The 26,487-nt window shown below is 38.8% G+C and overlaps 1 protein-coding gene and 1 long non-coding RNA gene across 4 annotated transcripts in view; one reads left to right on the top strand and one right to left on the bottom strand.

Annotated features, from left to right (window-relative positions):
• The window catches only part of LOC135363612 (uncharacterized), a 94,163-nt gene extending 83,059 nt beyond the window's left edge, over positions 1-11,104 (top strand). Inside the window, exon 4 of the long non-coding RNA XR_010409470.1 lies at positions 10,319-11,104. This is a non-coding gene — a long non-coding RNA (uncharacterized LOC135363612). The remainder of the gene's footprint in view (positions 1-10,318) is intronic.
• On the bottom strand, positions 721-26,059 carry LOC123848373 (alcohol dehydrogenase E chain). Of its 3 annotated transcripts, none has more exons than XM_045880702.2 (11): positions 25,971-26,059; positions 25,071-25,146; positions 21,391-21,466; positions 11,727-11,828; positions 11,100-11,238; positions 9,719-9,806; positions 9,403-9,622; positions 6,966-7,226; positions 5,006-5,141; positions 4,036-4,174; positions 721-1,107 (listed from the first exon to the last, which is right to left on the bottom strand). In XM_045880702.2, the coding sequence occupies exons 3-11, from the start codon at positions 21,406-21,408 to the stop codon at positions 1,083-1,085; spliced, it is 1,128 nt and encodes a 375-aa protein (XP_045736658.1). In that variant the 5' UTR covers positions 21,409-21,466; positions 25,071-25,146; positions 25,971-26,059; the 3' UTR covers positions 721-1,082. The 3 variants fall into 3 exon arrangements, with proteins under 3 accessions (XP_045736658.1, XP_045736659.1, XP_045736661.1); XM_045880703.3 differs by having other exon boundaries at positions 25,071-25,162; positions 25,971-26,039; XM_045880705.2 differs by lacking the exon at positions 25,071-25,146 and having other exon boundaries at positions 25,971-26,058.
• Between the last annotated feature and the right edge of the window lie 428 nt (positions 26,060-26,487).

A 26,487-nucleotide genomic window follows, 5' to 3' on the forward strand; every position in this document is an offset into this window, starting at 1 on the left:
ATTAACTAAGTGTTTAGCCAATAAAGCACCAAAAAACTACAGATTTTTCAATATGGTTCCAGGAATAGTTCAGTTTTCACATTTAATATCTGAACCTCATATTTATCACATGTAGCATGAAACTGCTTCTGTTTTAAAGAATAATTGTATATTCACTGTGAACAGTATAAAAAGCAATAAGCATACTTCCCTCTGTCATATAAAAATATGTGACATTTCCCTAGAAAATTCCTTTATTTAGAATATAGTTAATAATATGGTAACAACTTTGTATGGTGCCAGATGGTGGCTAGATTTATCGTGGTGATTACTTCATAATGTACATAAATGTTGAATCACTGTGTCGTACATCTGAAACTAATATAAGATTGTACGTCAGCTACACTTCAATTAAAAAAAAAAAAGAAATTCCCTGCATATAGAAGTTCTAGACCTTCTCTACTTGTAAATCTAAATGTATCCTTTCCCAGACGATAGTGTTTCCCTTAGGGCTTTGGTACATTTCATCAAAAGGAAAATATAGACAGTGGAAATAGAAATAGGAAGAGTTCAAGTACAGTAGCTCATCATGTGTATGTTGGGAGGAATAATATAAAGTATAATGAAGACCTCCTCCCCGAGGTTTCAGTGACTAACAGTGGCGCAGGTACAAGAAATTCAAGAAGTCAAAGAAATATCCAACCTTTCCTCAGTGGGAAAGATGCCATAATTCAACATGAGTAGAATGATTAAGAAGGAAAGTTTATTGGACTCAACTATGCAGCTAATGATTCACCTAGCTCTCACTTGTATTTTAAACATTGGCTTGAAAAAGGATTTCATATGAATTTTTGTTTCTTTTGGATAGCTCTCATGCATGATTTATTGATTGCATCTCTGAAGAACAGAATGAGTGATGTTGTTTGGTTGCTCGTTTGTCTTGAAAAAGGATTTCATATGAATTTTTGTTTCTTTTGGATAGCTCTCATGCATGATTTATTGACTGCATCTCTGAAGAACAGAATGAGTGATGTTGTTTGGTTGCTCGTTCCAGAAGGTGCAGGAACCAAAAGACTGCTGCAAGTGAAGGCATTTGTATGGTCTCAGAATGTTAGGATGGTGCGGATGCTACAACAGGAAATAAAAGATATATTAATTGTTTTAATGTTCAGATAACCCACACTCTTCCACGTGAGAGTCCAAGGAACATTCACTGCTGTCTCAGTGAAAAGCTATCTGTGGTTCCACTACTTCATTTGCATCCCTGTGCATTCATGTCAAGTAAAGTAGTACAGTGGGTCCCCTTTTGCTGGTTCTTTCTTGTGTGTTCTACTGCCTTGAGCTCAGTCATAACATCCTGAATATGACTGCCATTTAGGCTTCATTATATATGAACATCCTCAAAAAATCACTTTTGAGAGCATGCATATCTGGCATAATAATACAAAACAACAATGGGTAATGACATGTAATAAGTGCTTGCTATTTGTCACATAATCTGTAGATGCTTTTTGTGCATTTTATCATTGAAACCTCAACTGAAACAACCATGCTATCAGGCAGGTCCTAATGTTTCCATTTTAGAGATTAAAAATACTGAGAGAGGGGGTTATAACTTGTTCTAGGTCACATATCTAGTGTGGGGTGTGGGAATTTAAACCTCAATATAAAGTTGCACAAATTACAAGATGATAGATAACTTGCTGGAAGGAACCGTAATGTAATAAAGACCATCTTGAAGGCTTCATAGAGCTTTGATAAAGAAATGTTGAAGGATTCTTAGAAATATATAATAAAGTTGATTTGTATTCAGAAACTTCATTCTTATGGAGATCAGAAATTTAGCATTTACACTGGAACCAATGGCCTTCCTAAAAACTATCTTCTGATGGATATAAACTTTTAGAAAAAAATGGTCTTTTTACCTTAAAAAAATATATATATATATACTTATATTTAATAAGGAAAATATATGTAATTTTAGAAACTGAGAGATAGTGTGAAGAAGAAAGTAAAAATTAGGACGCCTGGGTGGCTCAGTCGGTTAAGTGTCTGCCTTCAGCTCAGGGCAGGATCCCAGAGTCCTGGGATCGAGTCCCGCGTCGGGCTCCCTGCTTGGCAGGGAACCTGCTTCTCCCCCTGCCTGCCACTCCCCCTGCTTGTGTTCTCTCCCTCTCTCTCTCTCTGACAAATAAATAAAAACAAAATCTTAAAAAAAAAAAAGTAAAAATTACCTGTAATCCCACACCTAGAGATAGTGTTAATATTTTCTTGCATAGATGGGCGTGCTTAAATAGATGTGTATTTGATTCTCTGATTATTTCTGTAGAATAGCTTCCCAGAAATGGAATTGCTGGGACAAGGGACCTAGGTTTTTTTTTTAAGGGTTTCTGATGCAGATTAACCAAATTGCTTTCCAGAAAGGATGTAATCTGGTGCTCTCGATAAGATTTGTCAGACAGCCCAGTATAATATGTTATGTGTGTGGGTGCTTAAGAACTTCTATTTAAAGTTGAAAACCTCATGAGAAGTATGAGATAGCAGAAAAAGTGTGGGTGATGCTCCTAGAAGGTGGGAGTTAGCTACAACTGCCTATTACAAGTTGCACCTCATGTGGAAATGCAGATGACAAAATTCTTTTTAGGTGGTCATTATAGTTAAATGTTAGAGGTAGGAAATGGAATTGGCTTATTTTCCTAATCTTCGAAGAAAATATAAGAGTTCAGCATTTAAAAGAGCATTCCCCTTTACAACAAGGCTCACCTCACTCTGTTGCTCCTTGCAGATACTACGTTCTTTTACGAATTGAAGGTTTGTGGTGACCCTGTGTTGAGCAAGTCTGCTGGTACTATTTTTTTCCAACAGCATTTGCTCACTTCCTGTCTCTGGGTCACATTGTAGTAATTCTTACAATATTTCAAACTTTTTTCATTCCTGTTATATTTGTTATGGTAACCTATGATCAGTGATCTTTCCATGCTATTATGTAATTGTTTTGGGGCTATCACGAATGTGCCCATAGAAGATGATGAACTTAATCCATAAATATTGTGTGGATTCTGACTGCCACTGGCCATTCCCCTGTCTCCATGTCTTTCCTGGGCCTATCACCTGAGACACAACAATACTGAAATTAGGCCAATTAATAACACTACAGTGGTCTCTAAGTGTTCTAGTGAAAGGAAGAACCAATCGATGTAACAAACTGTATTGCTGTCTTATTTTAATAAATTGCCACAGTCACCCCAAACTTGAGCAACCCCCATGCTGATCAGTCAGCAGCCAGCACAACCCTCCACCAGCAAAAAGATTACAACTCACTGAAAGGTCAGATGATGGTTAGCATTATTTAGCAACACAATATTTTTTAATTAAGGTATGTACATTGTTTTTTAGACATACTGCTATTGTCCCTTACTAGACTATAGCATAGTGTAAAAATAACTTTCATAAGCACTGGGAAAGCAAAAACTTCCTTTGACTCACTTTACTGCATATTCGCTTTATTGCAGTGGTCTGGAACCGAATCCACAATATGTCTAAGGTATGCCTATAATTTTTAGTTGTGAAAAGTTCTTTGTAAACTGAAAAAAATAATAATGGTGTTTTTTAATGAAAAAATTAGTGATAGCTGTCTACGAAAAAAAAATCTCAAGGTAGCTCTACCTCCTCCCATAATGAAATAGGTCCTTAATATAAATTTACAGCCATTAATGGTCAACCTTTTTAGGTGGCCAGGCAGAGGCTGCAGTGACTTAGGTTATAATTAAGACTGTGTGACTCTGATTCTTTTTCCTTCCAAGGGTGACTATTCTCTTGTAAATAAAGCTGAGTGGCTCTGATTATTCAGAGTCCCTGTAACCAAAATAATTTGGTTTCAGTAGAACAGGAAATACAAAGCAACTGTTTTAGTTTCTCACAATACCATCTTAAATGTTCTATATCCAAAGACTGAACTACCAATGGAGAAACAAGGCATTCCAGTATTTTTTTCATTCTTTCACCTTTTTTCTCTATTGACCAATCCCCACCATAAAAAAGAAATTTAATATCTACCTCTTTCCAGAGCGAAGCAGGTCAAATCCTTCATTTATTTTTTCAAAAGGTAAAACATGGGTTATTAATGGATCCAGTGGAAACTTCTTAGCCATAAAATCAGCCACAAGTTTGGGGACAGAATCTTTACTCTTAAAGCCTGAAAAGAAAATGACATCATTGTAAGATTCAGCCATGGGTAAGAGGAGAATTGGAGAAGAGAATTTCCAAGCAGAATTTTTTTTTAAAGATTTTATTTATTTATTTGACAGAGAGAGAGAGGCAGAGAGCAAGTACAAGCAGGGGGAGCAGCAGACAGAGGGAGAGGGAGAATCAGGCTCCCCACTGAGCAAGGAGCCCGATGTGGGGCTCGATCCAAGGGCCCTGGGATCATGATCTGAGCCGAAGGCAGATGCTTAACAGACTGAGCCACCCAGGAGCCCCTCCAAGCAGAATTAAGATGAAAGTTTCTAGAAAGTGCTACGTCCCACAGACTACTGTTACTGAGGCTAATAAGAGATAGTGTTTCAATATCCTTTTGCCATGGTTAGACTTTTTTTTTTTAATCCACCTAGATAAACTAGAGTCCTTAATTATTAGCTCTCCCATAGAGAAATTATACTATTGGTGCTTATTTCCAAAGTCAAGGAGCAAATTTAGCAATTGCCTAAATTTAGGCGATGAGAGCATACATGAATGACTGCTGTGGATTTCTTGGGTCCTATGAGGTGTTTCAGTGCCTTGTGCCATCATGGGTATAAAAGAAGGGTACGGAAAGATTCTAGTTAGTTTATGGGAACACCAAACAGTGTGTCTTGGGACCTTCTGTGTGCATCAGATCCATAAATGTAGTTGATTTAGAGCCTATAGCTACAAAGGGATTTTAATTTACTTTTAACCATGTTGCTTTTTAAAACCTGGCTTTGTCACTTGTAAAAGGGAAGAACTCCTGAGGTTAATAAGAATTCAGCCATCAAGCCTAACTACGTACCACCAAAAATTGCTCCTTTCCAGGTACGTCCGGTCAGTAGCAACATGGGGTTCATAGAGAGATCTTGTGAATTAGGAGGTACTCCTACAATGACGCTTACACCATACGACTCTTGACAGCAGGACAAGGCAGCCAGCTAGAATAAAATTAATATTTAGCATCATTAAAGTGAATTTTCTGATAGTTCTCACTCATGATACATAGTATCATGCAATATTGATTTAGCTAGATTGTGAGTGTGTGGAGGGAAGAGATAACATCTTTTGTTTCTTTATTCCCCATTGTGCCTAGAATAGTGCTGTGGTTTTAGGAAATGCCCAGAAAATCTCTTTTTAATGAAACCAGTGGATAAATAAATTTGTGCATGCTTAATTCTTCCTTATAAAATAGTAGAGGCAAACATCATTACAAACATATCTATATAAAGTCTGATTCCTCAAGTAAAAGTAGTATTTTGTCACCACATTGCTCTCAGTCTATGAATTAAGTCATTTTTCATTTATTTATCACGTAGATATTTTGAACTCAGTACTTTGAACCATGTGTTTTGATGGTAAACAAGATATAAGGTCAATTACATTACTAAAATTGGTCTCTTGATATTCACTTGGAACTTTTGGTCTCCTGGAATTTCAAAATAAAGCCTTCCCCCTCCAGTCAAGTTTTTAAACATGCTCCATAGTAAGAGAATTTTTGAGGCCCTCCCCCCACCCAGCAATATATAAGGATTAATCCTTTGATTTTGGAGTATGATGTATAGAAGACCAGGTAACCTCAGAACATGCAGCCGTTGTTCTGAGATATTTGGTATCTTTAAGTGAAGTAACAATCCAATTTCGCAGAAGAAAATAGAGGGAAAACAACAGAAAAAGGGCATAAGGAGAAATGCTACCACCTTGAATAAAGTTGGATTCTCTTGGAACTTCAGTCATCTGAAGTTGGCATATTGTCCCAAGTCAAGGCTACAAAGAGCTTTATTCTTAGGGTGGTGCTCCCTATAACCAGCACTGCTGGGATTTACTGGAGAACCTCAAAAGGGGGATTCGTTTGTTTCTGGGGACTGTTTCAGTAGGATTCTAGAGAATTCTGGTTAGGTGGAATATAACTGGAGATGTGTTCCTCATTGCAATTGATGATATTTACAATAATTTGAAAGCAATGTTTTGTATATTTCAAAGGTGTTGTAAACACTGTAAGGTCAGAAACAGTATTGCATATCAATAGCACTAGCTAACATTGAGCTTACCATCTGACAGGTGGCACTGTGCTAAGTATTTTACATGCATTATCTCATGTAATTTATAAACAGTGCTATGAGATATGTATCTCTTAAATTTTTTTGGTGGAAAAATTTGTTGACTTTCTAAAGTATTCAGCCCAACACAGAGATATTGGGTGCTTACTATGTGCCAGGCACTGTGCTGTCTACTGTGGCAGAATGGGGCAGTGTGGTGAATGGTAAAATGCAATATTTTCTGTTAATAAATGATACTGGTCTAAAATTGGCCATGATTCCCTCTGGTCATAGTATGATATATGAAAAGAAATGAAAATTTATTAAAATATTAAAAAAGTTAAAGTGTTAAAACCATTTTTGTTAAGAATGGGGGAAAATCAAACTTGCCAATTTGAAAACAGAATTTATATTATCTATATTTACTTGAGTTCGGATTTTTTTACTAAAAGTTAACAAAGTAAATTTATAATGGCTTAATTTTAAAAAAAAGACCCTCTTTCCTCTCTCGAAGGGGAACTATTACTTGAGACAGATTTGCTTAGCTCATGGAATTAAAGATTTCTCATAGGAATAAACTGAATATCCCAGGTAACTGGCAGGAGATGGAAAATCACCATTCATAGTTTTTAAAATATTATTTATACATATTATTTATATTCTGATGCCTAAAACTACACTCTGGAATGTAGAAGCAGATATCTCAGGGTATTTCCTGTTACATACCATGGTGTCAAGCCGCCCAATGACTTCAAATGAAAAATCCACACCGCCACCACTCATTTCCTTCAGCACATCCTGGATGGGTTCCTTGTAGTCCTGAGGGCTGATACACTCAGTGGCACCCACCTCTTTGGCCTTTGCAAATTTGTCTTTGTTGATGTCCACCCCAATGATCCTGGCTGCTCCCGCTGCTTTACAGCCTATGATCACAGACAGGCCGACCCCTCCAAGGCCAAACACCGCACAGGTGGAGCCCTGGGTGACCTGTGTTTGCAGAAAATGCAAAAATGGATTAAATAATGATTATTAGAAAGTGCCTAAGCTGCATAAAATGCCATGCCTTGTCCGTTATGGAGATGCTATTCAAACTCTTAGGTCCAACCTTCTGCCAAATCTCTTTTGGCTTTAGTTGCTTCATGTTTAAATTAGGGGGGTTGAACTAGATGAGTGGTTCTCAAACTCTGCTGGACATTAGACTCACCTGGGGAGGTTTAAAATATCTCAATGCCCAGGTCGCAGCTCGTAACCAACTCCATCAGAATCTCTGTAGGTGGGACCCAGTTCCCAGGTGACTCCAATGGGAAGCCCAGGGTTGGAGCCAGTGGATTGGATGGTCTTTAAGCTCTAAATGCCAGTGACTACCATCTTGAAGAGACTCTAATAGCTCAAATCCATTGACACCCAGCTTTATTATATCACACACAGAAATGCAAGTTTTGGGAAATGAAATAATAAGTGGAAAAGATTACTCTGGGATACTGAAAAATAATCCAATCAAATTCTTAACAATTAGCTCCTTGGTTCATTAACTTTCAGTATCATGACAGTATCACAAGAGCAGAAATTAGCTGTGCAACATAGAAAAGTTATCCTTAGCTTAGAGGAAAGCCTAAGAACAGGGGAAATTTAACAGATAACTAAGATAATACAGCTTGAGACTGCTGTGATCTTGTGGGTCATTATCCCTGCTTTTAAGAATATACTTATAAACAATATGCACTGAAAAATTGGTCTGTATTTTATTAATGGCTGAGATTAATTATTACAAGTTCCCTCAGCTTCTGCTCTGTGTAGGCTCAGTTAGACCACCTGCTCAAACAGATGATGTAATTGCACAAGGGACTAAGCGCTAGAGCCACAGAAATTTGGAAAACAAGTGCTCTCAATTATTTAAATTGGCTAGGGACTGTTAGTAAACCTAAACTGCTATAGTCAGCCTTCATCATGGGTAAAATATTTCTTCTATCCCAAGTAATCATTCTGTGGGATACAATACCACTTTTTACCTTGTTTAGAAAAATTTGAGACTTGTGATTGTGATTTAAAGGTAAAGGTAGTTATGTATCATGGTTTAAGATTCAGCCGGAGTTTGGAGAGAAAAGCTAGTTGCAGCTCTCATACTAACCAGCTGTGAGATTTTGGGCAAATAGCTTTATGTCTTTGGGCCTCCATTTCATAAAATGAAGGAATACTGCTACATTTCCAACCTTTTGGGAAGAGGAGCCTTTGAAGAATTTCTCTTTAAAATCTACCACCTCTGACCTCTGTGTGTATATGTGTGTGTGTGTGTGTGTGTGTTCATGGCAGGAGGCGAGATGTAAACAGTGAAATCCCCTAATGACTGGAATAAATGCAAAATGCATTATTGAAGCTTCATTACTTCCCTTATAGGGATCCACAGAGTGGGTGGGTTGGTGACTCTTGGTTTGGAGGTGTACCAGATAAGGCTTTGGAATCTACTGTTGATCCTAATTCTGGGAGTAGAGGATCCATGGACTAGATGCTCCTCAGAGGTGACCCCTTCATTTACTTCTGCTGCCTCAAAAGCTAGCAAAATCTACTATACCTGATGCATGTTGGTGCTTACAGTACAATAAATTACTAAATGAGCTCCCAGGTCTAAAACTTAGTAATCACATAAAGAACAAATATAGAAGAATAATTGTTGAAAATTATATCTTTACCTTTTTTTAACTAAGCATCAATAGCTTTTTCATCTGTGACAAACAAATTTTCTAGGAAATGCTCCTCAATTCCTTCTGAAGCCATTTTCCCCAATCATAACTGATATCCTAAATTTTGTAGAGTATATCAGTGTTATTGTGGTAACAGGGTGGAAAGCTACCAGTAAATCTATGAAAAATGATCTCTGATTACTTTGAGAAATTGCTGTCCTTTTAGTTCCTGATAGTCTGAGTACAACCGTTTTTTTTTTTTTTTAAGATTTATTTATTTATTTGAGAGAGTGAGAATGAGAGAGAGTACATGAGAGGGGGGAGGGTCAGAGGGAGAAGCAGGCTTCTCGCTGAGCAGGGAGCCCGATGCGGGACTTGATCCCGGGACTCCAGGATCATGACCTGAGCCGAAGGCAGTTGCTTAACCAACTGAGCCACCCAGGCACCCGAGTACAACCGGTTTTATCATCCATTGTCGTTCCTACCTTGGCAATGTTGATTGCAGACCCATAACCAGTAGAAAATCCACAGCCAATGAGACAGACTTTCTCCAATGGTGAGGCTGCATCAATCTTGGCCACTGCAATCTCATCCACCACCGTGTACTGGGAGAAGGTGCTGGTGCCGATGAAATGGTAGATGGGCTTTCCTCTGCAGGTGAACCTGGTAGTACCATCCTGCATGATCCCCCGAGGTGTGCTCAGACTGGCCAATACAACACATAGACACACAGGGCATGAAACAGGAACATAACTGATGCACAAATCCATTGGCTGTGTAAATAGAGTATCAGAAACTTACTCATTTTTCAAGCAGAAGTTGCCTTGTGGGTGTTTACAAACAATGCATTTTCCACACTGGGGAGTAAAGAGTGGAATGACTTTGTCACCTGGAGGGTATAAAACACATTCTTCTTAAATTTCTACCCAGGAATTCATAGAGCAAGAACTGGAAGCTTATGTGTATGTGTTAGAGGTGTGTGTCTTTGAAAAATCTCCAAGAGATAGAATTCATTCACCACCATGTCACTGGTCAGTGCCTGCCAGCACCGTTAATGGTTTGGGTTTGTATGTGCCTGAAGATTCCCAAAGAGGAAATACAAATATTGGGAACAACGTGGATTTAAAAGACTGTTGCTCCTGTATTAATAGTTCTCTTTCGTTGTGTGCCTTTTCTCATGGGGGTTTTATACATACCATCTCATAAATCCTTGACAATTAAACCTTAAATATTCTCACTGTAACTGTAAATATAAATGTTAGCTGTGATCAGGCTACCATCATTCCACCAGATGCCTGGGGGATCCAGTAGTTTGTAATAGTTTGGGACAAAGTAAAAATGAGTATTGGCTTTTCAAAGTGACTGTGCTTTTAGGGTTTTCATTTTGTTTTGTTTTTTAAGGGAAAACTAACAAAAATGGGACAAAGAAGAATTCAAGAAATCCCTCTGTCAACCTCAACAATGAGTTAGGCACTCTCTTTGAGGATAAAAACTGACTTTTGGATGTTTGTAGCTGGCAACTTAATTGGTAAATTATTTTTTCTGCTTTGGTAGAAGGAAAAGTAAGTGTGTCATTTATTATTTATTTATTTCTAACTAAAGGAAATATTAAGAGCTGAAACTCAAACCAGATCATTTATTTTATTATTTTCTGTTCACAGGCCAATTAAGTATATGGTAAGGGAGAGGCCACATTTACTGGTAAAGTTCTTCCCACCTAAGAGGAGATCATGTTGATTTAATCATAGCCTCATGGCTTCCATCCTGTGAAATCAGCAAGGAACAGTTTCCATACACTGATTTGGAGGCTCAGGACATAGACTTAATTTTTCTTATTTTGTATCATTTATAGTTCTCTTTGGGCCTGACAGAAGACAGTACTCAGCAACACTAAGATGGAAATTATTTGTTTATGAACTCTAACTTTGGCAGGCACTGCATTTATTTCGATCCTTATGTGTCCCTGGGATCTAACCTGGTGCCTGACATCAATAGGCACTTGCTAAAGGAGAGAATTTATGAGTGCATGAATACACACATGTCTGAGTCAGGCAGGGAGGGAAGAAAGGAGGAGACCTATGTTCTAGTCCCAGCTCTGCCATGACCTTCTGCAAGGTCTTTCCAGGCTGGATGATCTTGGGGTCCTGAATTGAGGTACATTCCCTAAGTGTGAATTCTGTACCTGGTTTTACTGTAGTCACCCCTTCTCCAATGCTTTCCACAATGCCGGCTGCCTCATGGCCCAAGATCATAGGGAGAGGTGTGATGAGCGTTCCACTAACCACGTGATCATCGGAGCGACAGATTCCTGAGGCCACCATCTATAGGGTAAAGGGAGGATGATTAGATTTAGAAAAGATTAGGACCCTTTCCTTTTCCTCATCAAACAATTTGGAATAGTCTGTGAAATAATTGTTTCTGAAATATTTAAATCTTATTTAATATACAAGAATGTATCCATTTTTATAGAAGTAGAAATTGCAGCTTAGCACTAGGAAAATTGTCACTTAAGTTCTACCATCTGATGCTAATTGATTTTGACATCTTGATGTATATACCTTTGCACTTTTTGTCCTGTACAAACACACAAGTTCTTTTTTATTTTATTAGGATTATTGTATATACTCTTTGATTCCTTTTTAAAAATTTGACGATTTGTATTTATATCTTTCTTTGACAATAAATGTAATTCCACTGTTTGGATCACCATATAAAAAGTGTCTCTTAATGGATTTTTGCTTATTTCCATTTTTACCATTTTCTGAATTTTTTAAACCTAAAACCAAATAGAAATGGAAAAATGTTTCACCTTAATACGAACTTCATGGGCCTTAGGGGGTGCAACCTCCACCTCCTCAATGGAAAAGGGTTTCTTTATCTCCCATAGCACAGCTGCTTTGCATTTGATTACCTGGAAATTGAATAGAAAGATGATACCAGTTTTTCCCCACTTTTAAAGTCAGGGAGAGTGACTTTCATTTTTTTATGTGCAACATCTAGCCCCATGTCTGGAACCTAACAAGGGTTCCATAGAAATGAAGAACCTCTCATTTACAAAGAGAATAAAAATACCTTTTAAACAACAGGCAACGCAATAACATAAGGAAAGAGAAACAGAATTAACTATAATGAAACATTGAGACAAAAGGGAATATATTCTTTTAGACCATCTTAATGTTGGTTTTTCTTCTCCAAGGGTTGTTTCTTCCTGATATTTTTTTTTTTTTAATTTTATTGTGTTATGTTAGTCACCATACAATACATCATTGGTTTTTGATGTGGTGATCCACGATCTATTGTTTTCGTATAACACCCAGTGCTCCATGCAGTACGTGCCCCCCTTAATACCCATGACCGGGCTAAACAATCCCCCCTCTACACTCCCCTCTAAAACCCTGTTTGTTTCTCAGAGTTCATAGTCTCTCATGGTTCATCTCTCCCTCCAATTCCGCCCCCCCATTTTTCCCTTCCTTCTCCTAATGTCCTCCATGCTATTCCTTATGTTCCACAAATAAGTGAAACCATATGATAATTGACTTTCTCTGCTTGACTTATTTCACTTAGCATAATCTCCTCCAGTCCCATCCATGTTGATGTAAAAGTTGGGTATTCATCCTTTCTGATGGCTGAGTAATATTCCATTGTATATATGGACCACATCTTCTTTATCCATTCATCTGTTGAAGGACATCTCGGCTCTTTTCACAGTTTGGCTATTGCGGACATTGCTGCTCTGAACATTGGGGTGCATATGGCCCTTCTTTTCACTACATCTGTGTCTTTGGGGTAAATACCCAGTAGTGCAATTGCTGGGTCATAGGGTAGCTCTATATTTAATTTTTTGAGGCACCTCCACACTGTTTTCCAAAGTGGCTATACCAACTTGCATTCCCACCAACAGTGTAAGAGGGTTCCCCTTTCTCCACAACCTCTCCAACATTTGTTATTTCTTTCCCTGCCCATTTTTGCCATTCTAACTTGTGTAAGGTGGTATCTCAATGTGGTTTTGATTTGGATTTCCCTGATGGCTAATGATGATGAACATTTTTTCATGTGTCTGTTAGCCATTTGTATGTCTTACTTCAGAGAAGTGTCTTTTCATATCTTCTGCCCACTTTTTGACTTGATTATTTGTTTTTTGGGTGTTGAGTTTGAGAAGTTCTTTATATATCTCAGATACCAGCCCTTTATCTGTAATGTCATTTGCAAATATCTTCTCCCGTTCTGTGGGTTGCCTCTTTGTTTTGTTGACTGTTTCCTTCACTGTGCAGAAGCTTTTTATCTTGATGAAGTACCAAAAGTTCATTTTTGCTTTTGTTTCACTAGCTTTTGGAGATGTATCTTGAAAGAAGTTGCTGTGGCCGATGTCAAAGAGGTTACTGCCTATGTTCTCCTCTAGGATTTTGATGGATTCCTGTCCACATTGAGGTCTTTCATCCACTTTGAGTTTATCTTTGTGAATGGTGTTAGAGAATGGTTGAGTTTCATTCTTCTGCATGTGGCTGTCCAATTTTCCCAGCACCATTTATTGAAGAAACTGTCTTTTCTCCATTGCATGTTTTTTCCTGCTTTGTCAAAGATTATTTGACCATAGAGTTGAAGGTCCATATCTGGGTTCTCTATTCTGTTCCATTGGTCTATATGTCTGTTTTTATGCCAGTACCATGCTGTCTTGGTGATCACAGCTTTGTAATATAGCTTGAAATCGGGCAACGTGATGCCCCCAGCTTTGTTTTTCTTTTTCAACATTTCCTTGGTGATTTGGGATCTTTTCTGGTTCCATACAAATTTTAGGATTGTTTGTTCCAGCATTTTGAAAAATGTCATTGGAATTTTGATCGGGATTGCATTGAAGGTATAGATTGCTCTGGGTAGCAGAGACATTTTAACAATGTTTATTCTTCCGATCCATGAGCATGGAATATTTTTCCATCTTTTTGTGTCTTCTTCAATTTCTTTCATGAGTGTTCTGTAGTTCCTAGAGTATAGATCCTTTACCTCTTTGGTTAGGTTTATTCTGAGGTATCTTATGGTTTTTGGTGCTATTGTAAATGGAATCGATTCTCTAATTTCTCTTTCTACAGTTGCATTGTTAGTGTATAAGAAAGCAACTGATTTCTGTGCATTGATTTTGTATCCTGCAACGTTCCTTAATTGCTGTATGAGTTCTAGTAATTTGGGGGTGGAGTCTTTTGGGTTTTCCACATAAAGTATCATGTCACCTGTGAAAAGAGAGTTTGACTTCTTTGCCAATTTGAATGCCTTTTTTTTCTTTTTGTTGTCTGATTGCTGTTGCTAGGATTCTAGTACTATGTTGAACGATAGTGGCGAGAGTGGGCATCCTTGACGTGTTCCTGATCTTAAGGGAAAGGCTCTCAGCTTTTCCCCATTGAGGGTGATATTCGCTGTGGGTTTTTCATAGATGGATTTTATGAACTTGAGGAATGTTCCCTCTATTCCTATACTCTGAAGAGTTTTAATCAGGAAAGGATGTTGTATTTTGTCAAATGCTTTTTCTGCATCAATTGAGAGGACCATATGGTTCTTCTCCCTCCTCTTGTCAATGTGTTCTATCCCATTGATTGATTTGCAAATGTTGAACCACCCTTGCATCCTGGGGATAAATCCCACTTGATCGTGGTGGATGATCCTTTTAATGTATTGTTGGATCCTATTAGCTAGGATTTTGTTGAGGATTTTGGAATCCATATTCATCAGGGATATTGGTCTGAAATTCTCCTTTTTGATGGGGTCTTTGCCTGGTTTGGGGATTAAGGTAATGCTGGCCTCATAGAATGAGTCTGGAAGCTTTCCTTCTGTTTCTATTTTTTGAAACAGCTTCAGTAGAATAGGTATTATTTCCTCTTTGAATATTTGGTAGAATTCCCCAGGGAATCCATCAGGCCCTGGACTCTTGTGTTTTGGGAGGTTTTTGATCACTGCTTCAATCTCGTTACTGGTTATTGGCCTATTCAGGTTGTCAATTTCTTCCTGTTTCAGTCTTGGGAGCTTATAGGTTTCCAGGAAGGCCTCCATTTCATTCAGATTGCTCAGTTTATTGGCATAGAGTTGTTGATAATAATTTCTAATAATTGTTTCTATTTCCTTGGTGTTAGTCATGATCTCTCCCCTTTCATTCATAATTTTATTAATTTGGGTCCTTTCTCTTTTCTTTTGGATATCTGGCCAGTGGTTTATAGATCTTATTAATTCTTTCAAGGAACCAACTTCTAGTTTCGTTGATCTGATCTACTGTGTTTCTGGTTTCTAATTCATCGATTTCTGCTCTAATTTTAATTATTTCTCTTCTAATGTGTGGCTTAGGCATCGTTTGTTGCTTTTTCTCTACTTCTTTAAGGTGTAGAGTTAGTTGGTGAATTCGGGATTTTTCTTTTTTGAGTGAGGCTTGGATGGCTATGTATTTCCCCCTTAGGACCGCCTTTGCAGTATCCCATAGGTTTTGGACCAATGTGTTTTCATTCTCATTGGTTTCCATGAACTGTTGAAGTTCTTCTTTGATTTCCTAGTTGACCCAAACACTCTTGAGCAGAGTGGTCTTTAGCTTCCAAGTGTTTGAATTTCTGCCAAAGTTTTTCTTGTGATTGCGTTCCAGTTTTAAAGCATTGTGGTCTGAGAATATGCAGGGAATAATCTCAATCTTTTGGTATCGGTTGAGACCTGATTTGTGACCCAGTATGTGGTCTCTTCTGGAGAAAGTTCCATGCGTGCTTGAGAAGAATGAGTATTCTGTTGTTTCAGGGTGGAATGTTCTGTAAATATCTGTGAGGTCCATCTGGTCCAATGTATCATTCCAAGCTCTTGTTTCCTTGTTGATTTTCTGCTTAGATGATCTGTCCATTGCTGAGAGTGGAGTATTGAGGTCTCCTACAATTAACATATTGTTATCAATATGACTCTTTATTTTGGTTAACAGTTGGCTTATGTAGATGGCTGCTCCCATGTTGGGGATGTAGATACTCACAATTGTTAGATCTTCTTGTTGGATAGACCCTTTAAGAATGATATAGTGTCCTTCTGTGTCTCTTATTACAGACTTTAGTTTAAAATCTAATTTGTCTGATATAAGAATTGCTACCCCAGCTTTCTTTTGAGATCTGCTGGCATGGAAGATGGATCTCCATCCCTTCACTTTCAGTCTGGATGTATCTTTAGGTTCAAAATGAGTCTCTTATAGAAAGCATATGGATAGGTCCTGTCTTTTTATCCAATCTGCAACCCTGTGCCGTTTTATGGGAGCGTTTAGGCCATTCACGTTGAGAATGATTATTGAAAGATATGAATGAATTGTCATCATGTTGCCTGTGAAGACATTGTTTTTATAGATTGTCCCTGTAAATTTCTTTTCTATATCACTCTTGGGGTCTTTCTCCTTTTATAGAACCCCCGTTAATATTTCTTGCAGGGCCGGCTTAGGGGTCACATATTCTCTCAGTTTCTGCTGGTCGTGGAAGCTCTGCATCTCTCCATCCATTCTGAATGACAGCCTTGCCGGATAAAGTATTCTTGGCTGCATGTTCTTCTCATTTAGTACCCTGAATATGTCTTTCCAGGCCTTTCTTGCTTGCCAGGTCTCTGTGGATAGGTCTGACGTTATTCTGATGTTCCTCCCTCTGTATGGAAGGAATCTCTTCCCCCTAACTGCCCTTAAGATGGTTTCCTTGGTTCTAAGATTTGCAAGTTTTACTATTACATGCCGGGGTGTTGGCCTGTTTTCCTTGATCTTGGGAGGGGTCCTCTCTGCCTCTAGGATGCTAATGTTTCTTTCATTCCCCAGATGAGGGAAGTTCTCAGCTATGATTTGCTCAAATACATCTTCTAGTCCTCTCTCTCTCTCCACTCCCTCCGGGATTCCAATGATTCTGACATTGGAACCCTTCATGGTGTCACTTATTTCTCTGATTCTATTTTCATGGATTCTGAGTTGTTTTTCCCTGGCCTTTACTTTTCCCTTTTTATCTATTATATTGTCTTTCAGGTCGCTTATTCGCTCTTCTGCCTCAGTTACTCTAGCTGTTAGATTATCTAGATTGGATTGGATCTCATTGATAGCATTTTTAAGTTCTGTCAATTCAGCTTTCATATCTGCCCTTAGAGACTCTATGTTGCCATTAATTGATTTCTCCATTCTAGCCATTGTCTTCACAATTGCTAGCCTGAATTCCATCTCCGACATCTTGGTTATATCTGCATCCATTTGTAAATCTGCAGCATAAGTCATAATCTCTGAGTCTTTCCTGTTTTGGGGGTTCCTCCTCCTAGTCATTCTGTTGATGGGTGTTTGAGGGAATGTATAGAGTCCAAATTATTGACCAGAACCCCAAGCAAGATGTACCTGTTTTCTTGGGACCTTAGGGTTGCTGGCCTCTTGTTTTCCCAGCCTGTCTTCTGCGGGAGGGGCCTGCTACGCTGTTACTCAGGTAACCCTGTTTGGGTGGTGTTGCCCTGCCCCCCTGTGGCGGGGGATGGGCTCAGCTGGAATCAGTCTTTGGGGCTTTTGTTCTCTGGCGGCTTTCTCTGGTGGCTTTCCACTTCTCTTCTGCGAGTGAGAGCAGAAGAGACCATTTCCAACCGTCTGCCTCAGAGCAGAGAGACTGCAGTCCGTCCTTCACTGAGCTCTCCAGGCCACACCGTCTCCGTTTCTGTCCATGCTGCCATAAACTGCAGCATCCTGAGTTGTGCGTCCCTCCACAGCGCCCCCAGTCCTGCCTCCAGGTCGGGGCACGTCTCTGCCCTTTGTGCTTCTGAAACCGCCAGCTGCTCCCAGTTCACGTGTGCGACCCCACCAATCTGGGTTTCCGTCCAGGGGCTGCAGTTTGCAGGTGCGACCCCAGCGCTCCAGGTATCCGCCCCAGGGGCTGCCCTAGAGTCCTTTTCCTGCCACTACTGGTCTGCGAGTCTGTGCCCGTCCGTGCCCGTCCGCAGCGCATGAGGCTGTCGCTCACCGGCGGTGTAGGATCCCCACGGCCAGGCACTCTCCCGCTGCCGTTTATCCTCCGATATCTGCCCGCAGAATCACGGCTCCCCTCTTCGTACCTCAAAACCAACTGCCTAGGATATTGTTTGTAGAGATCCAGATCTTCTTACATCTCAGGCTGGTTTTGTGGGTGCTCAGAGTGGTCTGGTAGATATCCAGCCCAATTCCGGGGACCAGTTGAAATAGGGTCCCCTACTCCTCCACCGTCTTTCCCTCCTCCCTCTTCCTGATATTTCTTAATGTGGTCCTTAAATTGATTGTTTACCCACAACTGTTGGCTAGTGCATGAAGTTCTAAATCAACATAATTTTGCTGACAGGTATAGTGCTGTTCACATAAAATCTATTGCCCTCTTGCTCAATTCTCTGCTGAAGCCCAAACAATCTAACTTTATGATTTCATTTGCACATTTGCCTTCCTGTCGAGGATGCCTTCTCTTTCTCTATTTGCCTGTTCTCTTCCTTTGACTTTGTTTTCCCTACTGCTTGTGTGTGCTACTTGTTTGCATCACTCATTTGACAGTTAGCTTTGGTAGTGCTGTTTTCATCAAATTTATGTGTAGAAATTCCTTCCAGATTAGATATGCAACAAAAATTGCAGAAGTTACAGCTGTATACACCCACTCACACATACCCACACATGCACGTTTATATTTAAAAATGAGAGAATGGTGTGCTGGAATTTCTAGCTAGCACAGCTTACCCATGAAGGTTCTGAAAAATAAGAAGTTGAAAGCATGTTCTTAGTGCTTGGGAATGTAATATAAAACCTGTCTTCTTTGTTGCAAAGCTTATACAGTTAAGGGAGTTTTTCCTCGAAAGAACTGGCATAATTGCAAATATGATAAAAATAAATCTTCAATAGAAATTTATCCTTTTGGGGGCGCCTGGGTGGCTCAGATGGTTAAGCGTCTGCCTTCGGCTCAGGTCATGGTCCCAGGGTCCTGGGATCGAGCCCCGCATCGGGCTCCCTGCTCCTTGGGAGCCTGCTTCTCCGTCTGCCTCTCTCTCTCTCTCTGTCTCTCATGAATAAATAAATAAAATCTTAAAAAAAAAAAAAAAGAAATTTATCCTTTTGACAATTCATTTTCATTATTTATATGTCAAATCCTCCCACAAAACCTTGCAAGGTTTTTGCTATGATCAATGCCACAAAAATGTGAAAGTTCTTGGAAATAATACACTAATGGTAGATAGATCCTAATTATAGGGTTCTGTTCTGGGCGAGTTACATGCTTGATCTTTAAACCTCACAATGATGCTACCAAGGAAATATTATTGAATTTTTGGTCTTATTTTACAGATAAAAAGATTGAGGCTCAATTGACTCAGTAATTAACTGAGTAATTTTCCCTAAGTCACAAAGCTGGCTGTCCAGAGAATTAAGATCAATCCAACTTAAAAAAAAAAAAAATCACCCAACTTTATTTTTTTACTACCCCATGGGTAGTGAAAGATTAACAAAGGTTAAATAATAATAACAGCAACAATAATAATAGCAGTGACTAACATTTATTGAAGTATTTCTATGTACCAGGCACTATTCTAAGTGCTTTACAGTATTAATTTATTAAATTCTCACAACCACCTTATAAAATAGGTATCATTATTATCTCTTAACATTTGAGGAGAATATAATACAGGAAGGGTAAACAAAAATGGTGTTGTCACAAAGCTAAAAGTGACTGATATGGCATCCGAAGGGGGAGGATTGTGTTCATTTAGTTTACACTTTTGCTCTCTGACCCTTCTTTTAAGCTGAGTTTTGGCATATTTAATTTTCCTTTTTCCTAACTCTTCTTCATTTGAAATGTAATGTCATTGTAAAGGCCAACCAGTAATGAATGAAAATAAAGAGAGTTGCAAGGAGAAAACCGACGGTTGGCTGGCGACCTGTGTGGTTTCCTGCTGATCTTACTGATACAGGAGTGTTGTGTCACAGTGTGTGTAGAAACCTCAGAATCTTTAAGTTATCATAGCAAGATAGTATATTGTGTGATCCACTCCTAACATAACACATGTATTGGAAGGAGTTGCACAGGTTTTTGTAATTGAGTGAACAACATGAATTGCTTATGTTGAATGACCACATGCGTTTCTCTGTCCCTGCGAGCACATTGAACAAATAAACATGAATCCATGGAAGACTTAGAATCAATTATCTGTGTTCCCAGTGCTATTAAGTGATTCAAACCATATCACTGTTATTATTTTTTTGTAAAAAAAAAAAAAAAGGGAAGATATTCTTCCATAGGATTTCTATGGAAATTTCCTGGATTATGCCACAATAGGACCCTTTTAATTCAGAATTTGCATGTTGATGTTGGCTTGCTTAACCTTGATTCTAATGCTTTGAAATCAGTATGCCTTTTTTAAGAGATTTCATAGTAAGCTTCGAAGGATAAAGCCCTCTGAATCAAACTCCTCTCGTAGAACTTTTGTCAGATCTAACTGCCCTGTGTTCCTAAAAATATGATTACAAAAAATAACACATTTAAATTATGGTTTCTTAATATAAAGATAACTTTTTGATTAAAAACATAGAATTTTAGGGATGCCTGGGTGGCTCATTCGGTTAAGCGGCTGCCTTCGGCTCAGGTCCTGATCCCAGGGTCCTGGGATCGAGTCCCACATCGGGCTCCTTGCTCAGCAAGAAGCCTGCTTCTCCCTCTGCCTGCCTCTGTCTCTCTCTCTCTCTGATAAATAAATAAAAATCTTAAAAAACAAAACAAAACAAAAACATAGAATTTTAGGTTTGCAAATTATTCATGATTGGCCATAGCTCATTATTAATATATTGCACATTAATATAGGAAGTAAAGACTTTATTAGATACAGATGCTATTCATTCTTGATAAAGATATTTAGGAATAGCTTTTTTTTTTTTAAGAAGTAGAAATTAAATTTAAAGATCACCCAATTCAACAGAAAAAAAACTCCATTGGTTTTTACATGAAGCTTTGCCTAAACCAATTATTAAGACAATTTGAAAATTATTTTTTCCTTTTAATTGAACATACAGAGAGACAATGCATAAACAGATGTTTTGCATTATTTCATGAAGGCACTTTTGGTCTCTTGCATGACCTCCACAAGTTACAGCAAATGTTATAGGAAACATTAAATTGCCATTGTATAACCTTTAAAGTTAAATTCAGACAGGAAACTCAGCTGTATGAAGAGCGAAATTTTTTTAGAAAAAGTGTTGTGAAACTCAACTATAAATGTATTTATACTTCAAAATAGTTTATAAGAAATATGTCCCAGTGTTGTCACAGTCTATAAAACACTCTTAACAGAGGAGTAGCCTATTTTCATTGTAATTTAGTAGAATTGCATATTGAAGCATATAGTGTATATTGTATTTCAGTGTATATTGTTTCTAATTTATATGTAAATTTTAAATTATTCATTAATAGTATATTTCTTTGGGTATTATACACTATTTCCCCAAAAGTAAAAAAACTTTTTTTGCTTACTTTTCCTGCTGTGCTCATGATTCCGTTTTGTCTTCAGGCCAGGAGACTGGTGAATTCTTACAGACTCTTTTCTGCTCTAGTACAGAAAGTTGACATATTACACAGATTGTTTGCTTGAGTTAACAACCCATTACACACACGTGATCTGGTCTTTAAGCCACACCCCTCAGCTTATTCTCCAGCGAAGTGAAATCAGAAAGAAAAGGTCACTGAGCCAGCGTTCAAACCTTGACTTTGTTTGCAATATGCCAATTTCAATTAATATCTTGATTTCATCAGGTTAAATATTTCCCTACACATAACATTTTAATCTCCCTCTTTTTCCTGGATTCTATATTTCTTATCTCTCAGCCCCACACAGGGTGTTCAGAGTTCTGTTTTCCCGTTGTGTGCACTTCTTCTAATCCACATATTGCATTCAGAGAACTTCTAATCCACATATTGCATTCAGAGAAGAGAACTTCTAATCCACATATTGCATTCAGAGAAGAGAAGTAAGGAAGCAGCACAAATGATGTAGGACAGAGAGTGCTTCGAGCCAGAGGAACATGTTTGATTTAGCATTCTTTTCACAGCGGAGAAGTCACTGCAGTGCAGACAGCTGTCAGTCTCAGCAGAGGTGCTCACCATCTCTGGCATTTCTGCTCCATGCGACGGAAATCAGCACTGACTGCACACCTCCCTGGTCCAGGCACTCAGCTGGGCACAGTGGGGGGCAGTGATGGGTAAGAGGTGGCCTCTGCCTGTGCCAACAGGGAGTTTGGAGCGGTGGTTCTGGCATGGCAGACCCCATTGTTGGATTCAGGCAGACCCTATCCTTACCAGCTGTGTGCACTTAACTGTCTTTGGCTTTAGTTTTCTTATTTATAAAATGAGGATGACTAAGCTCCTCAAGGAGTTGTCTGAGGAAAACTGAGATCATCCTTTTAAGGCGCTTAACAGGGAGCCTGAAATAGGGCAACCTTCGATGAATATTAGCTACTCACTGAGGTTTCAGTGCTGACAACCTTACCACTTTCTTTTTGTTCTCCAGGCACTCTAGGGACTGAATGTTCTTAATGTTCTGTGTGGCTTCAGCATGACTTTGGTGCTCTTTCTTTCAGCTTTCCAACAATTGTGCAATCAGTGTTCTCTATTAAATCCACTTTGTTTGAAATACAGTTTTCGATTTCCTTAACTGGAAGCTGATATAGTTCTTGTCACCAAGAGTGGTCCTGGAAGCATATTCTCAAGTAAACAAAAGTATTTACACAGACTGAGTTGATGTCTTTGTAATGGTCACAGTTTGCTGACATAGAAAGCACTGGAATGAGTATGTTTAAGGAGGTTGAGAAGGAAAATATCCGTAATCATCAACAGAGGAGAAGTCAATAGAAGACTGACAGGGCCCAGTTGCTCTTTGCTATTATAGATTGAATGTAGGCCCGATCTGCAATGTTTCGCACACCTCCATGTGCCTTCCAGTAGTTTTCCGGAGCACTTGCAAGGTGTTCAAAATATAGTAGCTTTTGAATCCTTATAAAGTCACTAAAGTGTTATGCTCAGCCATATACACCTATTTGCACAAGGCTGTGAAATTTGTTTTAGAATTCTCTTTATTTTGTATTCTATGAGTCCTAGAATATAACCAACTCTTTTGTCTCCATCATTTTTCTAGTTTTTGATTTTTTCATTTTCATTTTTACCAAAATTATACGTGCCTATATGTATGCATTTTTCTTTTTTTTTTTTACAAAGCCTCTTAAGAGAAGCAGCAGTATTGACTTTCCTAATTCTTCCTACATTTACTCTTCCCTAGAAGCCACTGCTCTCAACATTTGAAACTTATTATTTTGTTTTTTATTTCCACATCTCTAAGTTGCATGCCTACATTCCTAACTTGGTTTTTCTTTGGGCATTTCTATTAACTTCCCATTTTGGAGGATGAAAATTTGGGGCAGTCATTACCACAAAAATACTCTATTTCTCTTCTGCTTCCGGAAGGAGTAACAATAATTTATATTATTAGGACTACGTAAATGCTGCTTACAGGTGAGCTGTGTAGTTTGCAATGTTGTTTTTTTTTTTTCCCTTTACCTAAACAATCCTGTTTTCCCCTAGGGTTAAATATTGGGTTTTTAATTTTTTTAATTTTTAAAAAGATTTTATTTATTTATTTGACAGAGAGAGAGAGTGCACACAAGCAGGGGGAGTGGCAGGCAGAGGGAGAAGCAGGCTCCCGCTGAGCAGGGAGCCCGACTGGGGACTTGATCCCAGAACTCAGGGATCATGATCTGAGCCAAAGGCAGCCGCTCAACCGACTGAGCCACCCAGGTGCCCCAAATACTGGGTTTTTAAAAAACTAGCTTGGTTTTGTCTTTATACTTACAACCAATTCAATGCCCATAGCATCTCCAGCGGTCTAATTCTCCACTTAAGACAAATAGGTGATCAAGTATCCCACCAATTTTGTCTTGTAGAGAAATCCTGCCTGGAGTCTTGGACTTGCTCCAGAACGGCCTGGGTGTGCTCTGTCTCTGGGGCAACCTGCTGTACTTGATTCCTGGGGCCACTGTAACAAATGATCACAAACTGAGGGCTTAACACAATGGAGGTTTATTTTCCCCCAGTTCTGGAGGCCCAAGATCTGAAGTCAGTATCACTGGGCTGAAATCAAGCGTCAGCAGAGGTTCCAAGAGAGAATCCATTCCATGCTTTTTCCAGTTTCTGGTGGCTGCCGCATTCCCTGGCTTGTGGCCACACACTCCAACCCTTTCCTTCCCTGCTCCTTCCTTCCTCCTCCTTCACATTGTCTTTGGGAGCTTGTAGCATGTTCTGTTTATCCCCAGTAGCCTGCAGTTTTGCAATGATCTGTTCTGGGTGGGTGTATTTTTATCCGTTTTACTGGCATGCTGTGGCTTTTAAAAAAATGAGGATTAACTTTTCAGTCCTAGAAAATTTACTTAAACTTTTTCATTAATACTCTCTCTTCCTTCCCTCCCCTCCCGCCCTGCCTTGTCTGTTCTTTCATTCATTCTGGAACTCCTCCGATATTGAATGTGTTGATACACTACTGTCATTTTCTCTCTCCGGCCCCTTTTGCCCTTTTTCCATCTCTTTGTGTTTGTGCTCCCTCCAGTTTCAAACCTTCTCTTAAAATGAAGGCAGCATAGGCAGGGCTTGCAGAGCATGCACAGTCCTCCTAGGGGCTGGGGGTACCTGCCAGCCTGGCCCTGGCTCTTCATCTGCAGTTCCAGGGCTGGGGTGAGAGGTGCGCTGGAATTCAAGCCTGGGGTGATGAGCAGCAGGGCACTGGCTCAGAGCACCCTGAGGCCTCCCGGCAATGAAAAATTTGATTTCTAAGATTAAGAACTTCTACTTTGGCTGGTTTGCCCCCAAATTGTCACCTGTGAATTTACGCATCTTATATTCATGGAAACAGGAGCCCTGATTTTTTTTTTTTTTTTGCTTACCATGCCTGTTGGTCTCCTGAGAAACTGTGAATGATATTTCTATGATGACTGATAAGTTCATGGTCCAGCTGAGACCTGTGCTACAGCTTGAACGTGCTAGCTCAATAATAACACATCTCAGTTTGCCAGAGACATTGACTGTTGTCCCAGCGTGATTATTAATAGCTTGCCCCTTGCTTTCAAAAGTGTGCTAGTTCAGATGGTTAATTATGGGATCGCCCTACTTACCCTTGAATGTGAGCCAGAACAGAGGCTTGTGGACACCCTGGGTGGGACCTGGATTTAGTCAGCTGCAAAAGGCTTCCTTGGAAGAAAGCAAACTTCAGAGTTTCAAGAGTTAGCACTTGTTAATTGCTTACCCAGTAGTTTTGGTAGTTGTGACCTATTTCAGTGATACTGTGACAATTAACTGTAAAGAGTACTACAGAATATCACTTAGCTAACCTTTACTACTTTGTGAATAATGTAAGCTGGTCTAGGATTAGAAAGAGCAAAGGCTAATGTGATTTTTTAAATTTGACAGGCTCATAAGAAAATTACTCTCAGAAGCTGAATTAGAATGAATCAAAGTCTATATTCAATAACTACCTAATATTTAAATATTTAATTTTGTTAGGAAATGATTATTACAAAACCTTAATTAACTAGTCACTGAAAGATCTGAAAGTGGTAACTGTATTGAAGTTTTATTTGTATAAAACTTGCAATAACCTTTAAATAGGCCACTGCATAAGAACAAATAGAATTATTGGAATGAGAAAGTGAAAAGTGCAATAGTTATACTGTAGCTTTAATCAAATTGGTATTTGTAGAAATTAACAGTCATAAAGGTGGACTTGGGTGTTTTTTTCTTTTCTCTCTCTTTTTTCTTTCCTGACTTACAATCCAGAAGACATTCTGTGCGCTGCTAGCTTAACAACAAAGACAGAACTTGTTTATTGGTCTAAACTGCATGCTAAGTGGAAATTAAAAAGAATCCTGGTTTGCACAGCTGTGTGAAAGGTTGTCCAGGTAAGCTCTTTAAGGCATTTACCATGTCAACAAATACAAGAAATTTTCTTTTCAGTGAAGGCAAATCAGAAAAAAAGCAAGATCATTCTTATGTAAGCCTGATGGTTTACTACTTACCTGGAAATCCAGGAATTGTGGTAATCTTGACCAACTCTCGTTGTCTTAAGGTAGGTCACTGTAGTTTCAAAACAGAATTAATGTTTGTTTACTTTAATGTTAAAAGTAAGTATCTCGTGGTATGCCTTGTCTGGAATCTAAGTTGCAGGGAGGTGAACGGAAGAATGCTAAAAAACAACTTTAGGAATAAGTATTTCTCCTGAGTCTAAATTCAGCCCTTGGAAAAGTAGAATCTAGAAGAAAAGCTGAAGTGCAGTATATTCCTTTATCTATAAAAGAGAGTTCAAAGGCACCACCCCTCCGCGTCCTGCCCTGCTTAAATAAAAATAGCAGGAAGGGTTTAGAGGAGTTCATGAGCTATTTATATGATACATAGTGCCTTCTCCTCCTACAAGGACATTCCAAAGATTATCACTTAAGCAGTAGGTGATTTTCAGGTCTGAGGGTTCTGGACCCTTTTGAGCAGTTTTTACTTATCTATTTTAAAATTAACTTTATTGATGTCAAAAAAATGCAT

This window comes from Mirounga angustirostris, unplaced genomic scaffold (assembly GCF_029215605.1).
Source record: "Mirounga angustirostris isolate CCGP_5_RB_7025 unplaced genomic scaffold, mMirAng1.0.hap1 SCAF_2, whole genome shotgun sequence".
In the NCBI taxonomy this organism is placed as follows: domain Eukaryota; kingdom Metazoa; phylum Chordata; class Mammalia; order Carnivora; family Phocidae; genus Mirounga; species Mirounga angustirostris.

Excerpts from the sequence above, each read along its gene's own strand:
- LOC123848373 (XM_045880702.2), bottom strand. Across the intron at positions 9,807-11,099 it reads GGTGACTACAGTAAAACCAG|GTGACAAAGTCATTCCACTC; the intron begins GTACAGAATTCA and ends TATACCCTCCAG. Across the intron at positions 5,142-6,965 it reads TTGGGCGGCTTGACACCATG|CTGGCTGCCTTGTCCTGCTG; the intron begins GTATGTAACAGG and ends ATTTTATTCTAG.